The sequence below is a fragment of the Dendropsophus ebraccatus genome, chromosome 5, assembly GCF_027789765.1.
Source record: "Dendropsophus ebraccatus isolate aDenEbr1 chromosome 5, aDenEbr1.pat, whole genome shotgun sequence".
Classification (NCBI taxonomy): domain Eukaryota; kingdom Metazoa; phylum Chordata; class Amphibia; order Anura; family Hylidae; genus Dendropsophus; species Dendropsophus ebraccatus.
In genome coordinates, this window is record NC_091458.1 from 59,101,985 (window position 1) to 59,126,716 (window position 24,732).

At 45.3% G+C, this 24,732-nt stretch overlaps 1 protein-coding gene across 1 annotated transcript; it reads right to left on the reverse strand.

Moving 5' to 3' along the window:
- Positions 1 to 496: 496 nt before the first annotated feature.
- On the reverse strand, positions 497 to 24,553 carry LOC138793596 (thiol S-methyltransferase TMT1A-like). Its single transcript, XM_069972233.1, has 2 exons — positions 23,999 to 24,553; positions 497 to 757 (listed from the first exon to the last, which is right to left on the reverse strand). Exons 1-2 carry the CDS (start codon positions 24,494 to 24,496, stop codon positions 518 to 520), a joined length of 738 nt encoding a protein of 245 aa, XP_069828334.1. The 5' UTR covers positions 24,497 to 24,553; the 3' UTR covers positions 497 to 517.
- Between the last annotated feature and the right edge of the window lie 179 nt (positions 24,554 to 24,732).

The window sequence follows — 24,732 nt, forward strand, 5'->3', positions numbered from 1 at the left end:
AATAAATGGAGCAGCAGAGTTCACGTACTGCCTAGAGTTTTTTTTTAAAGGGGATCTATCAGCAGGTTAGACTAATCTACTAGTCAGAAGTACTGGATGCAGAACATTTCAACTACAACCCCCCCCCCCCCCCCCCCCCCCAAAAAAAAAACGAAAATACTTTTTATTTGTGCACAAATATACATGTAATAACACATCTGAGCCCTATTACTAATACTGAACATTTTTATCCAGCAATTTATGTAACCTTAGTAGGTACTGCAGATTACAATACTAGTGAAAAGCAGATTATTTGATATATACAAGTGATAAACATTACCAATCATTGTAATAGGAACAAAATATGGCAACCAAACATACTGTATAATGTCAACAATAATTCAAACACATGTATAATACTCAAAGAAAGAAAAGATAAAATATGATGCATAACGCAAACAGGATATTGAGTTAAAATCCATAATGATGGTGTCAATGGGAAAATATTGTAAATGAATAAAATCTCCAGTGTATGTATTTATTTCACAGCATATCCAATAATGTGAGGTTTAGCAAGCTTAATATTTAAGGGGGCAATTATGTGGCGCAGGTTTAACTCTGAGAATTTAGCATTTTCCAGGTCCTTCCATGTGGTCTTTCTGATGCTACATCCATCAAATATCAACTTCCAGGATGGATTCAGGACTTTCTGAAAAAAACTAATCCAGCTGGATTCATTTATGTCGGCCACATGTTCCATGAAGTAGAAAGCTCCCCCCTACAATAGAAGAAAAAGCATGTAAACAATTAAATAGTTGTTCATAGGGCATTATCATCTCAAATGATCATTTCCCCACCTTCTCCTCTTAGGTTGCCTTCATCTGTACTAGGTGGAACATTGGCGGAGGGAGAGGCGCTGCAGCCTGCACAGTGTGACATTGGAGCAGCTCCTGGAGCTGCAGATCTGTCAGCCACAGCATGTAGAGCTCAGTCTGAGCTGGAAAGACTAGGCTTACCTTGGACTGCGTCAGTGGCGTCGCTAGGCAGTTTTATCCGGGGCTCCTGCCCCGGATAAAATGCCTGCTGCCCCGAATGTTTTCTCCCCCTGCATCTCCTATAGACTGTCAGTGAGTGAGTGCACTCACACTGACTGACTGTCCCGTGCAGTCAGAGTCAGTGTGTGCCGGTGCAAGCTGTTATCTGACTGGGCCCTGGTTCAGGCACTTACCCAGTCAGATGCCAGTCAGTGCGGGCACACTGCACACTGAATGTGACTGTCCTGGCCCCGCAGCAGGATGTGCAGCAGTCAGTGAGTGCAAGCTGTCATCTGATGGGGCTCTTACCTTACCCAGTCAAATGACAGCCAGTGCGGGGCCCCTGCTCCTGGAGAGGCCCAGTAGGCTGCCTCATGCTGCAGTCTGGGATCCTGCTCCCTCCACATAATATGTTTCCTGCTGTCCTCTGCTGTCGGGAGGAGGGGGAGGGGCGGGAGGACACAGGAGAGCCGGGACCATGAGGAAGAGGGAGGCTGGACAGGAGCTGAGGACAACCTGATAAAAAGTAAGTGTCTATATGAGTGTGTGTGCCTGCCTGCCTGTCCGTGTATGAAAACTGTGGATGTCTCTATGCAGTGTGCAAGTGTATGTGTGTAATGTGTGCTTATGTATGTAAGGTGCACAGTGTGTGTAGTAAACGTGTAAAGGATGTATGAATGCATGAATAGTATATGACAATGAGCAGTAAGTGTATGCATGTACAGTGCATGTATGTATATGGTGTATGTGTCTATATGATGTATAGAGTGTATGCATGTACAGTGTTGGTGTATATGATATATGTATATGGTGTATGCATGTATTGTATGTGATGTATGTGCAGTGTGTTTAGGGTGTGTGTATGCATATGGGGTGTATATGATGTATACACAGGGGGACTAACAGCAGGGGATATTAAACCACCTTTGATGGCGGCTGGGGGGTGGGGTTGTTGGGGGGCGGGGGTGGCCGCTAGGTGAGGTAATGTGTATGTGTGGAGGATGGCTGCCAGATGAGGTAGTGTGTGTGTGGGGAGGGGGGATGGCGGTCAGGTGGGGTAGTGTGTGTGTATGGGTCAGGTGGGGTAGTGTGTGTGTGTATGGGTCAGGTGGGGTAGTGTGTGTGTATGGGTCAGGTGGGGTAGTGTGTGTGTGTATGGGTCAGGTGGGGTAGTGTGTGTGTATGGGTCAGGTAGTGTGTGTGTGTATATGGGTCAGGTGGGGTAGTGTGTGTGTGTATGGGTCAGGTGGGGTAGTGTGTGTGTATGGGTCAGGTAGTGTGTGTGTGTATATGGGTCAGGTGGGGTAGTGTGTGTGTGTATGGGTCACGTGGGGTAGTGTGTGTGTATGGGTCAGGTAGTGTGTGTGTGTGTGTGTGTATGGGTCAGGTGGGGTAGTGTGTGTGTATGGGTCAGGTAGTGTGTGTGTGTGTGTGTGTATGGGTCAGGTGGGGTAGTGTGTGTGTGTGTGTATGGGTCAGGTGGGAGTAGTGTGTGTGTATGGGTCAGGTGGGAGTAGTGTGTGTGTATGGGTCAGGTGGGAGTAGTGTGTGTGTATGGGTCAGGTGGGAGTAGTGTGTGTATATGGGTCAGGTGGGAGTAGTGTGTGTGTATGGGTCAGGTGGAAGTAGTGTGTGTATATGGGTCAGGCGGGAGTAGTGTGTGTGTGTGGGGGGGTTTACTGCAGGCAGAGAGGGGGAAATGTATTACTATGGTGGATACAGCAGATGCATTATTACTATATAGGAGAAAAAGCAGGGGACATACTTCTTAGTAAAATGCTTTTACTTGGCAATTTTTCACCACTGGGGTGTAGTGCTACTGGTGACAGCGACCCTGACAGGAGCCCAGGCCAGGTGGCTGCCTCTTTCTGCTTAGCCACAGTTGTTATGAGTGGCAGCAATAGAGCAGGGCTAATAGAGCGGTCATTGAGGTTACTAACTTCTGCACTGGGCTCCTTCGCTAACCGTTTATGACGACACTCAGAGGGCCCGGGCCCCGGATGTTTTAGGACCCTAGCAACGCCCCTGGACTGCGTCCTTTATCATGGACTTTGCGCACAGTGGGTGAATATGCCTGTATGTATGCTGTTTGATATTCAGTAAATTGCTAAGAAGCAGAAAACACTGGTGCATTTGTGTTTATACTGGACTCACAGCATGTGAGCTGTACCTGGTACTTTCCTGTACCAGAGGTAACTCTGTGTGTGTACATGATGTATGTTTGTGAGTCTGTGTAGGGTGCATGTATGTGTGTTATATATGCATATATGTAATGTGCATTTCTTTATATCTATATATGTTGTGTGTGGGGCCAAGTTCACACATCGTTTTTTTTTAGGAAAATACGGACGCTGATTGCAATTGCCTCAGCGTCCGTTCTTTACTGCAGGGGCGGCATTGCATTGAAGACAATGCAATGCCGTCTGCTGTGTTCTCACATCGTTATTGTATCGCTGTTCACTGAATAGCGTCCGGAAACATCAGCTGTTCACACAACCCAATGTGCAGCGGCGGCCGCACATTGCATTGCAGTGAATGGCTAATTGATTTGCGGGCACACCCGACCGACAGTGCCCGCAAATCGATTGTGAAAAAAGAACGTTCCTGCAGCTGATACCTACGTATCAGCTGCAGGAACGGGCAGAGTGCAGCCCGGTGGCTGGCTGTTTAACAGCGTCCATTGCTATGCAACGGACGCTGTTAAACGATGTGTGAACATAGCCTAAGTATGTATTGTGCATGTGAGTGTGTACTGTGTATGCATGTAGGTAATGTGCATTTTTTTATATCTGTGTATGATGTGTGCATGTATTGTGCATATTTGTATATAATATTTATGTACAGGTTATATGCACTCACTTGTAATTTCCCCTCCCATACATAAACCTGCTTGGGACTCAGCTTCCAGGTGTCCAGGTGGCAAATTGCAATGACGGCCGTGATTTATGCAAAACGTTCATTGTGTGAACATAGCCTAAGAATGAATTGGTGCAAAAGATAATCACAAAAATTAGTGTACAACAATGTCCTTTCTCCTAAAGGACAACACAGATTAGCTTGCTTAGGTGCTTGTAGTGAAGGTAGTAGGTGTTACTTGGGTGTAGTAAGGTTATGCCACAAGAGTCATCAGAGTGTCAGGTCTGTTAGTGCGAGTCCCAACGGTTAAACAACTTGGTGTAGCTAACCCCTCAGGGTTCCCCTGGTAGGTCGAGCAGGTTTCAATGGAGTTTGTCGGCTTAAGCACTTGGCTCCACTGCAGATTAGGTTATCCTAGGTGTAGGCAGGGATTTCCCCAGGTGATAGTTACCCCACTTTGGGTTTAACACTCCATACTAGAAAGTCTTTCTCAAGAATCTGTAATCTTTGGTACCTGACAAGACCCTGACCCTTAAACCAGGCCTGGTTATAAGCTTCAGCAGGAACTCTTGTTTTGACTGTGTCTCTCTCACCACCATCCACTAAAGAAAACCTTCCCACCAGGAACTAACTATCCTATAAAGGGGTGACCGGGACTAACCTCCTATTGGTAGTGAAAGTGCTAGAAAGAAAGAGGTGTAAGTGCCTCATAGGTAGAGAAGTGTGAGGCACCCAGGCCAGTGACTGTACAACATAAACTAAGACAGAACACACAGTTAACCCTTCAGACCTTCAGCTGTGCAATAAGAATAACTGAGAGTGAGACACCAAGTGGCTGTACTGCATCCTAATCCCCACATGTATAGTGGGGACGAGTGTGTCATCCCCTGGACTGCAGCTAAAGCTCTGCTTCATTGACTATATATACCTACTCAGTTTTTACTACAATAAATCAATTACTATTAGTGGGAAACTGTGGCTCTGCTGTACTGTATCATGTGCTGTGCTCTGCACCCATCTACTGAGTGATCCATTGCACTGTAACAAGGGGTGCTTCCGTGCAGGCTGTACAGGAAATGGGAGGAGATGCATAACAGGGACCTAAAGCTCCACCCTAACTGAAATTATGACACGGACGGACAATGCCGGTGTATTGGGAAAGCTGCAGCAAGATGAAGAGTACAGAGCATACTTTGGCATGACAGGGAACTGATGGGGGGGGCATGATATTTAATGGGCAAATGTTAGGTAACCTTTAAATCTATTACACGGGACGATTATCGTGCGGAAAAGAAATATGGTGACTGATTTCATGTTAACGATAAATAATCTCGTTTGCGACCGTTAGTCGTTAATCGTTAAAAATCGCTCAGTGTAATAGGACCCTAAGGCCCTGTGCACAGAGAGCAAAAGAGTCGGAAATTTCTGCTCCATGCCACTTTGAAATTTCCTCTTTTGCTGTGTGTGTGCACAGGCCCTAACACCGAGGCTTGATCAATGCCACGCCACTGAATCTAGCCAATGCTTAATAAATGCTTAATAAAATTTAATAAAAAAAAGTCAGATTTCATATAATAACATCTATCACCTAAGCTGCTCATAGACTAATAAATAAATCTGTGACCTGGACACTGACACAGTGCAGGTTCTGTTAGCATTACTGTGTGGCTGCGCTGCTCTGTGTTGCCTCTTTCATGCGACTTGCCATAGCCTCCTCATCCATAGCCTCCTCATCCCCCTCTACTGTGTTTTCTGTAATGGCCAGCACCTTCTGCTCATGCCACATGCCTTCACATCTCAGTCACGGGAACTGAGCAAATAGTATTCAGTCGAATAGCTATTCAATCGAATGATACGCTATTTGTGCTATTCGATTGAGTTTGAATATTTGAACAAAAACACACTAGGGCCACACTAGGAATAAGCAGGACTTTACAAAAAAGCTCTAACTGTGATTTGCTGGCTAAACTACATCACCTCCTGAATATAACAATAGTGATTTCAGATTCCTGTCACTTGCTGGTTTGAGCTAGAGAGGGGCAGACTGTATACCAGGGAGAGAAAGCTTTTAGGTGAAGTTAGGTAGGAAGGGACCCCCAAAAGTCCTTGTTAGGGCTAAAAGTATAGAAACCTTATACAGTGGTGCCTTGGATTACGAGCTTAATTCGTTCCAGGACCATGCTTGTAATCCAAATCCACTCTTAAACCAAAGCAAATTTTCCCATAAGAAATCATTGATATGCAGACAATTGGTTCCACACCCCAAAGATAATGATTTATAATTCTAAATACCATGTAAAAACAAATGAAACAAACATTCAAAAACAGCAGAATATGTGATATTATAAGTTACTGTACAGTAATGGAAAGGATGGGAAACACAAGGGCTGACAGAGACTGCAGGGAGCATGAAGGAATGAGCAGGGCAGATATGGGCACATACATGCAGCACTCTCTGTCCGGGGAGAGAGGGGTTACTTCCACAGTCCTGTCCCCTGATGTAAGCCCCAGCCTGAAGTGGATCTGCTATGATTTGGAAGGTTAGGGAGACTTCCTGGGTCAGAGTACAGAGCTGTAGACCCCGCTATGCAGACCATGCCCCTCCCCCACTCGCCCCCTCTCACCCAATACAGGGAGCTCTTAAACCAAGTCACAATTTAAAAAAAATGTGAACTCTTAAACCAAAACGCTCTTAAACCAAGTTACTCTTAAACCAAGGTACCACTGTATTTAGAAGCTGTTGTGAGACAGGAAGCGTGTTCAGACATCTACTGATCTAGTGTATACGGCTGTATACTGTGAGTGTGGGATAATACCTGTTATTTTGCTACTACTGATTTGCGCTCTCTGCGTCCTGTAAAGGCGCTGAAGAGCCCTTTCATTTTATTGTTGTAAAAAAAATATATATCCGGTATACGGCTGTATACTGTGAGTGTGGGGTAATACCTGTTATCTTACTACTACTGATTTGTAGTTATAGTTAATTTTCGTTATTACGTATTTTACACTGCACCTGACCTGATACGTACGCAGGTGTGTACTGCTAGACCGAAACGTACGCTTCTACTTTAGGTTCATAATTTGTTTGTGAATCTTCGGCATACACTTGGGAAAATTGGGATGTTTGCTCATCACTAGTGTTAGATGAACCCAGGCATGTCTGCTGTCTCATATGCATTCAAATATCGGGAGCTATTCGAATTATCGAATATTTCACTATTCGCTCATCTCTCATCTTTGATCGTGGTAGCGTGGAACTGCTGCTGTACATAACAGTGTCCTAGAAGTTGTGATCACTATCAGAGGTAGAAGTTGTGAGTTAGGCTGGGTTCACACTGCAGTTTTGCAATCTGTTTTCTTTCATCCATTTCATGTAAAAAGATACATTTGTGTGCATCCATTTTGATCCCTTTTTCCATTGAGGTGGGAGCAATGCCTAGTAGACCAATACGGCAAACAGATCACTGATCTCAGGGAGACCAGCCAAAGGCTAGTCCCATGTTTTGAGACTAATAACTGAGGCTCCGCCGACTTTTTTTGCATATTGATGTCTCCCAGGGAGCAATGCACCTAGCATTTCACTGTACTGAGCACTTTAACCAGCAGCCGACAATGTCTTTTACTGGTCTCCCTGAGATCAGTGATCTATTTGCCAGAATAGATTGTGGTTAAGTACAGAGATACCACTGTTAGGCTGTGTTCCCACAATGTCTTTTTAGACGGAATAACAGACATATTTTAATAATGACAGACACAAATAATGGTCATGTTCAAGATGATTATCAAACAACTGCCATTATTTAACCAAAAAAAGACATGGAAACATAGTCTAATCCTATACTTTTGGACACATATCCAGTTACCAGAATATCTCCATGGTTCTGTGACTGCTAAATGTCCTCTTTTCTGTAAATCATTCAACACTTGGAAACCCCTTCACTGTTTTTCTATGTTAGGCACAGGACTTTACTTTTCACTATGATTATCAATAGTTCTTCAGCTGACAGATTCTAGTGAAGGCAACTGAGCTGCAATGTAAGGCAAAGATATAGTTCATGTGTCTGTTATATTGCCTCTAAATCCCAGACACACAGTAAAGGATATTATATAACCAAAATGTATGGCTATAAAAAAGGCTTGGCTACTAAACCACATATATAGTAACAGAGCACCAGAGATGGGAGAGTTACAGAGCACCAGAGAGGGAAGAGTTACAGTTTGGAATCTAGTAGTGCACATTCATGGTGAGTCATCCTCTCTGACAACAGCCAAATATGTTCCTTTAAACTTGTATGTTGAGCAAATGAACAATCCTGCTGACTGGCCTTCATGAAAGAGAAAATCTGCATGGTCTGCATAGTGGGGTCTACAGCACTGTACTCTAAACCAGGAAGTCTCCTTCACCTTCCAAATCATAGCAGATCCACTTCAGGGGACAGGACTGTGGAGGTTATCTCTCCATAGCTGTAACCCCTCTCTCCCTGGACAGAGAGTGCCCACATATGCCCTGTTTATTCCTTTCTGCTATCTCTGTCAGCCCTTGTGTTTCCCATCTCCTCCATTCCTGCTATAATGTGCCTTCCCCTTACACTCAGCTATACACACTACTGCTATAAATGTGTCTGCACTTACACTTAGCCATTCACACTGCTGTATAGAAAGGTTTGTGTCACTGTCCTCCTGCACAGCTTTCTGATTGGTCCATGCTGAACACACGCCCCTTCCCCATTGCTGTCATGTGACCACACAGACCTCTGACAGCAGCCCTGCTTCTCTATTCCAGCCTGTTGTACTGCTCACCTGCATTTTGGGGCTCTATAGCTCCTTCCTGTATCTATAAACTGCTGCAGTTTTTTTCATTCTTATGCACTCACTATATTACTAGTTACTAATTACTAATTACTATACTATATTATACTCCACATGCTGATTGCTATACTGTACAGTAACTTATAATATGAAATATCCAGCTTTCTAAATGTTTGTTTTATTTCTTTTACAAGTTATTCAGAATAAAAAAAATCATTATTTTTGGGGTGTGAAACCAATTTTTTTTCTTCCTCCGCCTGTCAGTGTGCTCAGCGGGGATGATTGACTGGGAGAGGGGTGGGAGGTAGTCATCTGGGTGGCTCCCTACCCTTGTCTAGTCACCGCTCTTTCCCTGAATTGGGCTTATTGGTTCCCTTTAAGCCAACGAACGGTATTGCAAGCAACTGCATGTCACAGAAAGGACATCACCAACAGTGGGGAGTGTAGTAAAAACAACTGAACAAAAGAAACAAAAGCATACCACAGAGAAAGTACTAGAACAGTGTCTATCTCTAGGACAAAGGGATATAGACAATAACTACAAAAAGATAATTGTAACAGCCCAAATACATCAGAATACACAAGAAATATGTCCCTAAAACCCAAAGGGAACAGAGAGCAGAAAACGAGATCTAAAAGAAAGAGAAAACAATGAAACAAATGAACAATGGGGAAGACAAAGTGTCAGATCCTTCCTCTACTATCAATATAAGCAATACACAAATATCAGATGATTATGTATCAATGCTTAAAGGGGTAGTGCGGCGCTAAACAATTATTCACTAAATAACACACATTACAAAGTTATACAACTTTGTAATGTATGTTATGTTAGTGAATGGCCCCCTTCCCCGTGTTTCCCTCCACCCACGCTAGACCCGGAAGTGTAGTGCTCTATACTCACCTGATCCATGTCGACCCCCGTCCGCCATCTTCCGACAATGATGTAATCTTCGGGCCGACCGTCCCTCATGCCGGCCGCCCTCTGCCGCCTCAGCTGATGACGCGGCAGAGGGCGGCCGGCACTAGGGACAGTCGGAGCGGTTCGGCCGCCCAAAGATTACATCATTGTCACAAGATGGCGGCCGGGGGTCGACACGGATCAGGTGAGTATAGAGCACTACACTTCCGGGTCTAGCGTGGGTGGGGGGGAAATACGGGGAAAGGGGCCATTCACTAACATAACATACATTACAAAGTTGTATAACTTTGTAATGTGTGTTATTTAGAGGATAATTGTTTAGCGCCGCACTACCCTTTCAATATGCATTTACAATTTGAGTCAAACTGTAGTAATATTTAGATGTTATAGATGTGTAAACTTATGGGGGGGGGATTTATCATTTATTGTTTTTTGCGTGTGGTCTATTGGTCTGTTGCTGTAATGTAAGTAATAGACGGGTGTATTGGTAGTGCAATTTATTAATAGGTGAACAGATTTTTTTATTTTTGGAGCCTGAGGCTTGTAAAAAAAGTCACAGGCATGGATCTAAATCACTCACCACATATTAATTTGTTTTACGCTGGGGAGCAAGATGAACCCCTTTAACCCCTTAAGGTCAAAGCCAATTTTCGTTTTTGTGCTTTTGCTTTTTCCATTTTATGTCTAAAAGTCCATAGCGCTTACATTTTTTCACCTAGAGACTTATATGAGCGCTTATTTTTTGTGAAACCAATTGTACTTTGCAATGACAGGCATTATTTTTCCATAACATATGCTGCGAAACCGGAAAAAAATCATTTGCGCTGTCAAATTGAAAAAAACAAACAAATTTGTTTTGCTTTCGGGGAGTTTTGCATTTACTCTGTTCGCCCTATGGTAAAACTGACTTGTTATATATGTTCCTCAAGTTGTTACGATTACAACAATATGTAACATGTATAACTTTTATATTATCTGATGGCTTTTAAAAAATTCAAACCATTGTTAACAAATATATGTTCCTTAAAATCACTCCATTCCCAGGCTTATAGCGCTTTTATCCTTTGGTCTATGGGGCTGTGTGAGGTGTCACTTTTTGCGCCATGATGTGATCTTTCTATCGGTACCTTGATTGCGCATATAAGACTTTTTGATCACTTTTTGATCACTTTTTATTAAATTTTTTCTGGCTTTGATGCGACCAAAAATTTTGCACTTTGGAACTTTTTGACGCTGACGCCGTTTACCGTGCGAGATCAGGAATGTGATTAATTAATAGTTCGGGCGATTATGTGCACGGCGATACCAAATATGTTTATTTATTTGTTTATTTATTAATTTATATTTGTAAAATGGGAAAAGGGGGGTGATTTGGACTTTTATTAGGGGAGGGGATTTTTTTATTAATAAAAACCCTTTTTTACTTTTTTTTTACATCAATTAGAAGTCCCCCTGGGGGACTTGTATATACACAGCATTGATCTCTCATAGAGATCAATGCTGTGTATATACACAGCAAAGATCAATTAGATCGATCATAGATTGCTATGGCCTGCTGCAGGCCACAGCAATCTATTGCCGAGCTGGGATCAGCGTCATTGCGACGCTGAGGCCCGACACGGGCAGAAGAACGGATCTCCCCCCCTGCGATCGCATCGCGCGCGCGGGGGGGGGGAGTTCCGTCCCACTAGATACCTGGGACGTGCAGTACAAAGCACTTCAATGCAGCTGTCAGGTGTGACAGCTGCACTGAAGTGCTTAATTAGCCGGCGCGGCAACGGGACCCACGCCGGCTAATAGAGGCACTGTCTGGCTGCAGATTGCAGCCGGGAGCGGTGCCGTTCAGACCGGGGTCCCGGCGGGACCCCGCTCTGAACACCCCCCGCGGCACCATGACGTACCAGGTACGTCATAGGTTGCTAAGGGGTTAAACAAGTGGTAGAATAAATGATCAAAAAATTACAATCCAGCTGTCATTTATTGACGTAACTATTAAACGTACCTAATACAGGATAATATAGACATATAAAAATAAATTATGCCAGGGAGGAAATACTTTAGGAGGAGGCCCTGCAAGTTAGAAAATTTAGGATACAAAATATCTAAAACATATCCTAAAGAATCCCTAAATAAATTCAGGAAATTTGACAGGGACACTGAAGGACAACCAGGGCACTGACACAAGGGATAAAGCAGCCGAAGCTACAGAAGGTCCCGAATATAAGAAAATATTAAGTATAGGCCACAACTACAAGTGAACTAGCCCCATTTCTTTCAGTAATGGTGCGTTTACAGAGAGATTTATCTGACAGATCTTTGAAGCCAAAGCCAGGAACAGACTATACACACAGAACAGGTCATAAAGGAAAGACTGAGATTTCTCCTCTTTTCAAATCCATTCCCGGCTTTGGCTTCAAAAATCTGTCAGATAAATCTATCTGTGTAAACACACCATAAAAGTCCCAATTAACCCCTTAACGACATCGGGCGTATACTTACGCCCTGATGCCGGTAAGGACATTCAGAGCGGGGCCGTGCGGGGACCCCGCTCTGAACCGCGGCGGTCCCGGGTGCCGCTTGTAGCCCGGGACCGTAGGTATTAGCTGGCACGGTCCGATCGCCGTGCCCGCTAATACAGTAATCAGATGCAGCTGTCAAACATGACAGCTGCATCCGATTACCGGATTCAGCTGTTCCCTGGTGTCTAGTGGCGGAGATCGCTCCCCCGGGATGTTATCCCGGAGGATCTATCTCCGTTTCTGAAGCCGGCCGGGGACCGCTCCAAGATGGCGCCGACCCCGTCTCGGCACTCGTTTACTTCCGGCTGCAGCAGCCGGAAGTAAACGAGTGCCTATCTCATGAGAGATCAAAGCACTTATACTAGAAGTCCCCTAGGGGGGCTTCTAGTATAAGTGTAAAAGTAAAAAAAAAAATGTTGTTAACAGTAAAAAGCCCCCTCCACTAATAAAAGTCTGAATCACCCCCCTTTTCCCAGGTTATAAATAAAAGTAAATAAATAAATAAATAAATAAACAAACATGTTTGCTATCGCCGCGTGCGTAATCGCCCGAACTATTAATTAATCACATTCCTGATCTCGCACGGTAAATGGCGTCAGCGCCCAAAAATCCCAAAGTGCAAAATTGCGCATTTTTGGTCGCATCAAATCCAGAAAAATTGTAATAAAAAGCGATCAAAAAGTCATATATGCACAATCAAGGTACCGATAGAAAGAACACATCATGGCGCAAAAAATGACACCTCACACAGCCCCATAGACCAAAGGATAAAAGCGCTATAAGCCTGGGAATGGAGCGATTTTAAGTGACGTATATTTGTTGACAATGGTTTAAATTTTTTACAGGCCATCAGATACAATATAAGTTATACATGTTACATATCGTTTTAATCGTAACGACTTGAGGAACATATATAACAAGTCAGTTTTACCTCAGGGCGAATGGCGTAAAAACACGTTTCCCCCAAATAAACAAAATGCTTTTTTTTTTCAGTTTCACCACACTTTGAATTTTTTTCTGGTTTCGCAGTGTACTTTATGCAAAAATTCAGCCTGTCATTGCAAAGTACAATTAGTGACGCAAAAAATAAGGGCCCATGTGGGTCTCTAGGTGGAAAAATGCAAGTGCTATGGCCTTTTAAGCACAAGGAGGAAAAAACGAAAACGCAAAAATCGAAATTGGCTCTGTCCTTAAGGGGTTAAATGACCTAAAATTTTTGGGCGAAAAAATGCGGAACTACAAAATAACCTGCTTAATTTTAGGATAATACCTAGAAAGTAATAAAGAGACAGGCGTGGTAGAGTATCTATCGTTCTGCACATCAGTTATAGCCAATGGGGAAAATAAGTGAGAAGGAATTATAGTGATCCCTCAAGTTACTATATTAATTGGTTCCATTGTATGTTGAAACTATTGTATCTTGAGACCAAAACTCTATGAAAAACTGGTACTTAGTTCTAAAGCTCCAAAATATCCTCCCAAAATAAGAAAAAAATGAAGATTTAAAGAAAAATAAGCAGATAACTAATATGGATAAAGCAAGTCCTTACATCCAACTGTTAGAAGAAAATACTGGAAACTGTATATCGCTTCCTATGTAGAAGACTGGAGTGTTTTCAGGGTCCTGTACAGATCACCCAGGGTCCCAGAAAATAAAATGAAGCCGCCCTACGCCTGGTGCCTGAAGGAGCAGCTCATTATGGTACAGGTAAAGAGCCGCATAGGACATGTAGTATCACACTCTTCTATATGGAGGAGATACTAGACAGCCAATCAGAGCATGTTCTTCAGTAATACTGGGGTTTTACTAGTAAAATGGCCACTTTCATTGGTCGGCAATCTAGTTACTCACATGTGCTGCAGAGCTCCACATGTCTGTGGCATTGTATGTTGAGTCTGGTCTCAAGTTACAATGGTCCAGAAAGGACCATTGTATGTTGAAAATATTGTAACCTGAGGCCATTGTTAGTTGGGGCAGGGCCGCTTTAACCAGAGGGCACATGGTGCACGTGCACCGGGCCCACTGGTTAAAGGGGCCCACTCTGAGCAGGGCCCCTTTTGGGTTTGGTTTGGATCCAACGAGCGCTCATAGGTACGGGCAGCAGCAGCGTCACTGACAGGTCGGAACCCATTGGCTCCCTCCCTGTCAGTCACCCTTGTGACCGCAGGCAGTGCTTTACCTGCGGTAACAAGAGGCCGCTCTCCTTTACGGGTATCAGCACTGAGTGACGTCACTCAGCGCCGGCATCGCGAGAGGGGACGGCGGCCTCTTGTGACCGCAGGCAAAGCACTGCCTGCGGCCACCAGGATGAGGTGAAGAGAAGAGGAACGCGCAGACCCAGGTGAGTATACGAGTTTTTTTTTTTCGTTATTTGCTATATGGGAGGCCAGGAAGGGGGAGCACAAAGGGTGGCTATATAAAGGGGGCAGCACACAGTGGGGGTCTATACTACTAGGGGTGCCCTATACACTACTGGGGGGGGATGGCACGCTCAGGGGGTATATATAATTGGGGGGGGCACACAGGGTGTATATATAACGGGGAGCACATAGGGGGTATATATAACTGGGGAGGGGCACAGGGGTATATATAACTTGGTAAGCGCACAAGGGGGGCTATATACTACGGGGGGGGGGGTGCATCGGGGGTATTTATAACTCAGGGAGTGCACATGGGGGCTATATACTACTGGGGGGTGCACAGGGGGGTTTATATAACTGGGGGAGTGCAGAGGGGGGCTATATAGTACTGGGGGGTGCATAGGGGGGTATATATAACTGGGGGGTGCACAGGGGGTATATAGAACTGGGGAAGCGCAGAGGGGGGCTATATACTACTGGGGGTGCACAGGGTATATATATACAACTGGGGGGTGCACTGGGGTATATATAACTGGGGGTGCACAGGGAGGTATATATAACGGGAGCACACATGGGGGCTATAAACTACTTGGGGGCACACAGGGGATATATATAATTGGGGGGTGCACAGGGGATATATATATATATATATAACTGGGGGGGTGCACAGGGGGTATATATAACTGGGAAATCATACTGGGGGTGCACAGGTGATATATATACTACTCGGGGGAGCACAGGGGATATGTATATACTACTGGGGGGTGCACAGGGGGTGTATATATACTACTGGTGGATATATATAACTGGGGGAGCACAGAGGGGGCTATATACTATTGTGGGCAGCACCTAGTGGTCTAAAGTACTAGGGGCAGCACACAAGGGGTCTATATACTACTGGGGGCAGCACCTAGTGGTCTATATACTACTGGGAGCAGCGCACAGGGGGTCTATATACTACGGGAGGCAGCACAATGGGGTCTATATACTACTGGGGCAGCACACAGGGGGTCTATATACTACTGGGGGCAGCACCTAGTGGTCTATAGTCTTGGGGGCAGCACACAGGGGTCTATATACTACTGGGGGCAGCACACAGCTTTGTATACTACTGGGTGCAGCACACAGGGGGTCTATACTACTGGGGGCAGCACACAGGGGGCTTTACTAACATTGGGGCTGCACAGAGTGCCTTTATTATATAGGGACCTTACTACTATATTGGGGCACAGAGCATACCTAATTGTTAAGTGGGAGCACAGAGTGGTGTAACTACTAAATAGGGGCACAGAGGGGGGTAACTACTATATAGGGGTACATAGGGGGTAACTACTGTATAGGGGTACAGGGGTCCTTGTTACTGTATGTTTTGGAGCCTAAAATGTTTCTCTGGCAGATTCTGGAGAGAAGATTCACAGCCGGGGGAGACATCATGGTGGCCCACGCTGGATGGAGCGAAAGAAAAGGTGAAACACTCTGATCAGAGAAGACGCCTCCTGTGAGTCACTGGATGTAACTGCACTCTCTTATAGGGTCTGTAGTGATAGTGGTCATGGTGTGGCGGTATTATGTAATGGTATAATTGATAATATCTTATAAGTATTATAAGGTATAAGATATAAGGTTATAAGTAGAGATGAGCGAACCGGGTTCGAGTCGTTCCGAACCCGAACGTTCGGTATTTGATTAGCGGGGGTTGCTGAATTTGGATAAAACTCTAAGGTTGTCTGGAAAACATGGATACAGCCAATGACTATATCCATGTTTTCCACATAGCCTTAGAGCTTTATCCAACTTCAACAGCCCCCGCTAATCAAATGCTGAATGTTCGGGTTCGGATCGACTCGAGCATGCTCAAGGTTCACTCATCTCTAGTTATAAGGTAACTACCATATGTATTGGGGCTCTTAATACAGTGTTGGGTCATTTTCAGGGCATTATACTGTGTGTGGAGCTCCGATTCTGATAACGTTGGGTTGGGGGGGGGGGGCACTCTTGAGGGCTGTGCACTGGGCCCACCAATGTATTAAAACGGCCCTGAGTTGGGGGATCACTGTATATATTCTTGGAAGAGAATGTTTATTTAATTCAGTCTGTATATCCTAGAGTGCTTGTTTCAGACACATGTATCAGATTATAGCACATTGTATAGAACATTTGTCACAGCTAGGCATAGGCATTTAAACTAGAAAACTTACAGGACAATATATGTTTGCTCCAGACTAGTGTAAAAATGCCTGTTGTTTGACTTCTTCCCAGTTTTCTGATTTTGCATTGTGCTACTTCTTGTGTTTGGATTTTGGTATTGTAAACAGTTCTAACATTGTTCTTGTTACTGCTTTACTAGTTTGAACTTTGGCTTGTGTTAACTATTCTAGTGAAAACAGGGAACGCTGCCCAGTTGGGGGGTGCCATATGGGAAACAACAGTGTGTTTGGTTCAGTTCGGGACTCAGTGTTCCTCTACAGAGGTGACAGTCTCTATTATGCATCCCGCCCTGGGTTTGAAAACAAACCAGCATATGTAATGGTGCGTTTACACAGAGAGATTTATCTGACAGATTTTTTAAGCCAGAGCCAGGAATGGATTTGAGAAGAGGAGAAATCTCAGTCTTTCCTTTATGACCTGTTCCCTGTTTATAGTCTGTTCCTGGCTTTGGCTTCAAAGATCTGTCAGATAAATCTGTCTGTGTAAATGCACCATAAGTGAGTGCAATCTACAATTTACACAGGATCTGAAACTGGTAAAACATAACATTCATTTGAAAAAGGGAGACTTCTCATGGGACACCTGCAGAGACAACAAGGACATTGTAACCCAACTAGCTAATATATATGGTAGATCTGTTACAACAGCTGTGAAAAACATTACTCGGAGAAGGGAATTGCTTATAGGACAATTGTGAGGACTAGCTCACTGAAATATTGTACCAGAAATAGATAGATGGAAGAGCAGCTGAAGTAGCTAATATATAGTTATGATTTTATAAGGAGAATTTTATATATTTTCAATCTTTTACTGATTTTTATTGCAAAACAGTAAAAAAATAATTTTAAAGAATTTTAGTATTTTTTTACATGTTTATATAACTTGGGTGTAGAAGGTACACACTTTATGACTGTTTTCACACATTGGTGTTATTCTGAAAGGTGGCCATCCTTTTTACATAGTGTGAACCTAGCCATATAGTGTAAGGCATTGTTCCTAGAACCATGCAAATGCATGTGTCTGAAACCACACCCCCGTGCATTCTTCAATTGACATGCGATGGACCATTAGAGAATGCAGGGGGGAGGGGTCTCTTGCTCGTTGGCTGATCGCTGGCTCTTTTACATTGGGCAATATTTGCCTCATTTTGAGACTGAGCCCATAAGGTGCAGCCTGACAATTTTCACAGTGAATAGGACACTTGCACATTTCATTTAATTTCTCGTCTACCACCTCCTGCACTAAAAACCTTTAGAGAAAATGGTTTTGCACCTGATAAGTACAATGCAAAAGTAAGAATATGCATTCCCAGGTGTTTACAGCTTTTAAAAGGGTTGTCCAGTGAAAATCTTATTTCTTTCAAATCAACTGGTTACAGAAAGTTATAAAGATTTGTAGTTTACTTCTATTTAAAAATCTCAAGTCTTCCCATACTTAACAGCTGCTGTATGTCCTGCAGGAAGTGTTGTTTTCTTTCAGTCTGACACAGCGCTCTCTGCTGACATCTCTTGTCTGTGTCAGGAACTGTCCAGAGCAGGAGAGTTTTTTTTAAGGGGCATTTGCTACTGCTCTGGACAGTTCCTGTCTCGGCCAGAGATGTCAGCAAAGAGCACTATGTCAGACTGAAAAGATAACAACATTTCCTGCAGGACATATAGGAGCTGTTAGAGGGGAAAAAAATGAAACTTCTGCAGAAGCATATAGCATTACTTACCTAACTTTCCCAGTTTTGAAACTACCAAAAATCCATTTGTTTGGGGAGGGGGAGGTTGCTCCGTATTGTGCTTCTGTACTTCTTGGTTGAGCAGTTCCCAGAATGCAGTACAGGTTCCAGAATGCAATGCTGAATCACTTAGGGGATTGGGGGATCCAGCCAAGCCTCCTGGGAGATCACGCCCTGCCCCCTGTCTGCATCATCAGCCTGTCCTCAGCAAACACACACAATATGAGACAGAGGCATGGAATACTTGTCTCCTAAGGGGGGAGAGCAGTGGGAGCAGGAGACAATATGGATTGGCACGGAAGCCATTTTTCTTCACTTGTGGCCGAACTGCACAGATACGGTAATACATTATACAGACACATCTATATAACTTTTAACCCCTTGCCGCAAAATGACGTTCCTGGAACGTCATGTAAAGCAGGTAGTTCCCGCAACATGACGTTCCAGGAACGTCATGGCTTCCCTGCCTCCCCCCGCTGTCCCTATAGAAGATCGGGCAGCAGGAGGATGCTATGTCACACAGCATCCCCCTGCTGCCTCTGCCCGGAGGGGAGCCGCGCTCCCCCCGGGCAGTTAACCCCATAAACGCCGCGGTCAATGCGACCGCAGCGTCTATGGGGAGATCGGGCGATCGGGCGGCGGGGGGAGGCTGAAGCACGTTGCCTCCCCCTACCGCCACAACTAGTATGTCCCCCGGCCCCCTCCCCTTGTCCCCCGATACCGGAGATCACCGCTATTACCGTTATAGCGGTGATCTCCGGTACCGGGAATTACCGCCGCCGCCGAGAGCTTTCATCTCCCCCCACCGTGAATCCACGGTGGGGGGAGATGAAAAATGTCCCCTCAGACCCCAGATCAGCCCCCCGATCAGACCCCAGATCCCCGTACCCGGGCGGCCATCAGATCCAAGATGGCCGCCCCCATCCCTGCGATGTTTGTTCGCAGGGATGGATATAAAATAATGATCAAAGCCCCATGCTCTCCGCCACCGGAGGTAGCGGAGAGCATGGGGCAGTGATCGGGGACCCCCCCGTGTGGTCCCGGAGCAGGCGATCGGCGGTATATACTATATACCGCCGATCGCCTGTTCCCAGTGCTGCCCGGCACTTTTTATCCCCTGTCACCATAAATCATTGGTGACAGGGGATAAAAAGTGTCACCGTGCCCCCCCCCAAGTCGCCCCCCACCCCCCCAGTCACCCCCGTCCCCCAGTCACCCCCCCTTCCCCATATACTCACCGGATCCTGGAGCTCCGTCCTCCTCGAAGTCCTGACTGCTTCTGATGTGCGCATGCGCGTCAGAAGCAGTTAGCTCTGAAAATTTAAAGTGACAGAGACCAATTTGGTCTCTGTCACTAAACTATGATTACTGTGATAGAAAATATCACAGTAATCATAGTAATACAGTGAAAATGAAAGTGAAAAAAGAACAAGTGAAAAAGTGTAAATGTGAAAAAGTGAAAAACATACAAACAAAATAAAACACACTTTTTATTATAGTAATAATTGCGGTTTACTCCCAGATTACCCGTAACCACCGCAGGTTGCCCGTATCCGCCCCAGTTTGCCCGTAACCGCTGCAGGTAGCCCGTAAACACGCCAGATTACATGTAACCACCGCACGTTGCCCATAACCACCACATCTTGACCGTAACCACCCCAAATTGCCAGTGACCCCCTCCAGATTGCCCGTAACTACCGCACGCTGCCTCTGACCACCGCACGTTGCCTCTGACCACCGCACGTTGCCTCTGACCACGGCACGTTGCCCCTGACCACCGCATGCTGCCTCTGACCACCGCACGTTGCCATTGACCACCACACGCTGCCTCTGACCACCGCACGTTGCCTCTAACCACCGCACGCTGCCTCTGACCACCGCACGCTGCCTCTAACCACCGCACGTTGCCCCTAACCACCGCACGTTGCCTCTAACCACCGCACGTTGCCCCTGACCACCGCAGGTTGCCCCTAACCACCGCACGTTGCCCCTAACCACCGCACGTTGCCCCTGACCACCGCACGTTGCCCCTGACCACCGCACGTTGCCCCTGACCACCGCACGTTGCCCCTGACCACCGCACGTTGCCCCTGACCACCGCACGTTGCCCCTGACCACCGCACGTTGCCCCTGACCACCGCAAGTTGCCCCTGACCACCGCACGTTGCCCCTGACCACCGCAAGTTGCCCCTGACCACGGCACGTTGCCCCTGACCACGGCACGTTGCCCCTGACCACGGCACGTTGCCCCTGACCACCGCACGTTGCCCCTGACCACCGCACGTTGCCCCTGACCACCACACGTTGCCTCTAATCGCCGCACGTTGCCCCTGACCACCGCACGTTGCCCCTGACCACCGCACGTTGCCCCTGACCACCGCACATTGCCTCTAACCACCGCACATTGCCTCTAACCACCGCACGTTGCCCCTGACCACCGCACGTTGCCCCTGACCACCGCACGTTGCCCCTGACCACCGCACGTTGCCCCTGACTACCGCACGTTGCCCCTGACCACCGCACGTTGCCCCTAACCACCGCACGTTGCCTATAACCACCGCACGTTGCCTATAACCACCGCACGTTGCCTCTAACCACCCCAAATTGCCAGTGACCCTCTCCAGATTGCCCGTAACCACGCCAGATTGCCTGTAACGACCCCAAATTACAGGTATCCATCCCAGACTACCTATAAGCACTTCAGTTTATCCGTTACCACCCCACGTTGCCCGTTACCACCCCACGTTGCCCATAACCACCCCGCGTTGCCCGTAACCACCCCACGTTGCCCGTAACCACCCCACATTGCCCGTAACCACCCCAGATTCTCTGTAACCACCCCAGGTTGCCCATAACCACCCCAGGTTGCCCATAACCACCCCAGGTTGCCCGTGACCACCCCAGGTTGCCCGTGACCACCCCAGGTTGCCCGTGACCACCCCACATTACCTGTAATCTCATTTTTTATTGTATTTTAGTAACTGCGCTATTCTAATAACTATTACTAGCTGCGGTTTTGCTCCAGCAAATTGGCGCTCCCTTCCTTCTGAGCCCTGCTGTGTGCCCATACAGTGGTTTATGCCCACATATGGGGTACCGTTGTACTCAGGAGAACCTGCGTTACAGATTTTGGGGTACGTTTTCTCTCCTGTTCCTCGTGAAATTAAGACATTTTTAACTAAACAAACATATTATTGGAAAAATTCGAGTTTTTCATTTTTACTGTCTTATTTTGAATACTTTCCTCTAATACCTGTGGGGTCAAACCGCTCACTGCACCCCAAGATGAATTCTTTCAGGGGTGTACTTTCCTAAATGGGGTGACTTTTGCTGGGGTTCTATTCTTCTGACACTACAGGGGCTCTGCAAACGCACCTGGCACTCAGAAACTTCTTCGTAAAAATCTGCACTGAAAATGCTAATTGGCGCTCCTTCCCCTCTGAGCCCGGCTGTGTGCCCATACAGTGGTTTATGCCCACATATGGGGTATCGTTCTACTCAGGAGAACCTGCGTTACAGATTTGGGCATGCAGCTTCTCCCCTGTTCCTAGTGAAATTGAGAAATTTCAAACTAAACGAACATATTATTGGAAAAATTCTAATTTTTCAATTTTACTGTCTTATTTTGAATACTTTCCTCTAATACCTTTGGGGTCAAAATGGTCACCACACCCCAAGATGAATTCTTTGAGGGGTGTACTTTCCAAAATGGGTGGACTTTTGGGGGGGTTCTCTTCTGCGGACACTACAGGGGCTCTGCAAACACACCTGGCGCTCAGAAACTTCTTCAGCAAAATCTGAACTGAAAATGCTAATTTGCGCTCCCTTCTTTCTGAGCCCTCCTGTGTGGCGATACAGTGGTTTATGCCCACATATGGGGTACCGTTGTACTCAGGAGAACCTGCGTTACAAATTTGGGGGTACTTTTTTTCTCTTGTTCCTCGTGAAATTGAGAAATTTCAAACTAAACAAACATATTATAGGAAAAATTCAAGTTTTTAATTTTTACTGTCTAATTTTAAATACTTTCCTCTAATACCTGTGGGGTCAAAATGGTCACCACACACCAAGATGAATTCTTTGAGGGGTGCACTTTCCAAAATGGGGTGACTTTTGGGGGGTTTCTCTTCTGCGGACACTACAGGGGCGCTGCAAATGCACCTGGCGCTCAGAAACTTCTTCAGCAAAATCTGCATTGAAAAAGCTAATTGGCGCTCCTTTACTTCTGAGCCCTGCTGTGTGCCCATACAGTGGTTTACGCCCACATATGGGGTACCGTTGTATTCAGGAGAACCTTCTTTACAAATTTTGGGGTACTTTTTTTCTCTTTTTCCTCGTGAAATTGAAAAATTTCAAACTAAACAAACATATTATTGGAAAAATTCGTGTTTTTCATTTTTACTGTGTAATTTTGAATACTTTCCTCTAATGCATGTGGGGTCAAAATGCTCATCCTACCCAAAGATGATTTCTTTGAGGGGTGTACTTTCGAAAATGGGGTGACTTTTGGGGGGATTCTATTCTGCGGACACTACAGGGGCTCTGCAAATGCACCTGGCGCTCAGAAACTTCTTCAGCAAAATCTGCATTAGAAAAGCTAATTGGCGCTCCCTTCCTTCTGAGCCCTGCTGTGTGCCCATACAGTGGTTTACGCCCACATATGGGGTACCGTTGTACTCAAGAGAACCTGCGTTACAAATTTTGGCATGCTTTTTTTCTCATGTTCCTTTTGAAAATGAGAAACTTTAATCTAAACGTATATATTATTTGAAAATTTAAATTTTCGATTTTTTTACGGCCTAATTGTGAATACTTTCCTCCAGCCCCTGTAGGGTTAAAATGCTCATTATACCCCTAGATTAATTCTTTAAGGTGTCTAGTTTCCAAAATGGGGTCACTTATGGGGGTTTCCAGTATACAAGCCTTCTAAATCCATTTAAAAAAAGAACTGGTCCCTAAAAAAAATCAGTTTTGGAAATTTTCACAAAATGTGATAATTTGCTCATAAATTTCTAAGCCCCGTAACACCCTAAAAAAGTAAAATATGTTTCCCAAATTATGCAAGAATAAAGAGGACATATTGGTAATGTGATTTAGTAACTAATTTATGTGCTATGACTTCCTTTTTTAGAAGCGGAGAATTTCAGAAGTTCATAAAATGCAAAATTTTCAAATTTTTCTTGATATTTTGATGTTTTTCACAAAAAATACACAAAGTAGTGACCAAATTTTGCTACTAATATAAAGTGTCATATGTGACGAAAAAACAATCTCAGAATCGCTAGCATACGTTAAAGCATCACTGAGCTATAAGAGCATAAAGTGAGACAGGTCAGATTTTGAAAAATGAGCCTGGTCATTAAGGCCAAAACAGGCTTTAGAGGCAAGGGGTTAATGTACTTTTAATAGAAACAAATTTTCCTTACGTGGAGTTCCCCTTTAAGTATGGGAAGACTTTAGATTTTTAAATAGAAGTAAACTACAAATCTATATAACTTTCTAAAACCAGTTGATTCGAAAGAAAGAGATTTTCGCTGGACAACAACACGAGAACACAACTACATCGCTGATATAAAGCAGAACTCACGGGCCGGAGGACCCTCTTGACTTCTTTCAGTACAGCCGGTGTGTCAGGCACAGAACAAGCCAGCAAGGTGCACACAACCACATCCATGGAACCATCAGCCACAGGTGTCATATTGTCAGCAGAAGCTACCAGGAAGCGCTCATATATAAGATGGTCATTTTCTGCTTGACTTTTGCTCAGGAAGCTTTGGAAATTTGGGTTGATATCCAGGCAGGTGACTTTGCAGCCACTGGGGTAGAACTTGAAGTTGGCCCCTGTACCGCAGCCAAGCTCCAGGAGCCTGAGCCCTTTGGAGGGACCAGAAAAGTCTGACATATTTCTGAAGAGTTTTCTTTTCTCGTCTACCATCAGTTTGTTGTATGTTATGCAGAGTCTGCTTTGCAAATGAGGGAAAAATTTCTTAGTAATGGGATCCCAGAGACCAAGATAATACAGAATGTGAAGAGGCAGAAGGAGGACAGCTGCTAGAAACTGCAGAAGGAATATGATGACAGCCATGCTGCTGGAGAGCGGTGCTGCCTGCACAGTGATCGGAGTGAGGCTCAGCTCTGTAGTGTAATGGTAGGGGCTGGTCCTGGCCAAGCTGATGATGTAGACGTCACATGGGTTTGTGGTCATATGACCAGACTGTAAGGGCAAGGGTTCAAATCGAATGCGGCTCTGTGGAGGGAAAGGAAGTGAAATTGGGTATTCTGCTGCTGCTGCTGAGAGGGGTGTGAGAGAGCAATGTGGGG

Excerpts from the sequence above, each read along its gene's own strand:
- LOC138793596 (XM_069972233.1), bottom strand. The coding sequence starts at position 24,496 with ATGGCTGTCATCATATTCCTTCTGCAGTTTCTAGCAGCTGTCCTCCTT. Across the intron at positions 758-23,998 it reads TCAAGAGGGTCCTCCGGCCC|GGGGGAGCTTTCTACTTCAT; the intron begins GTGAGTTCTGCT and ends CTTCTATTGTAG.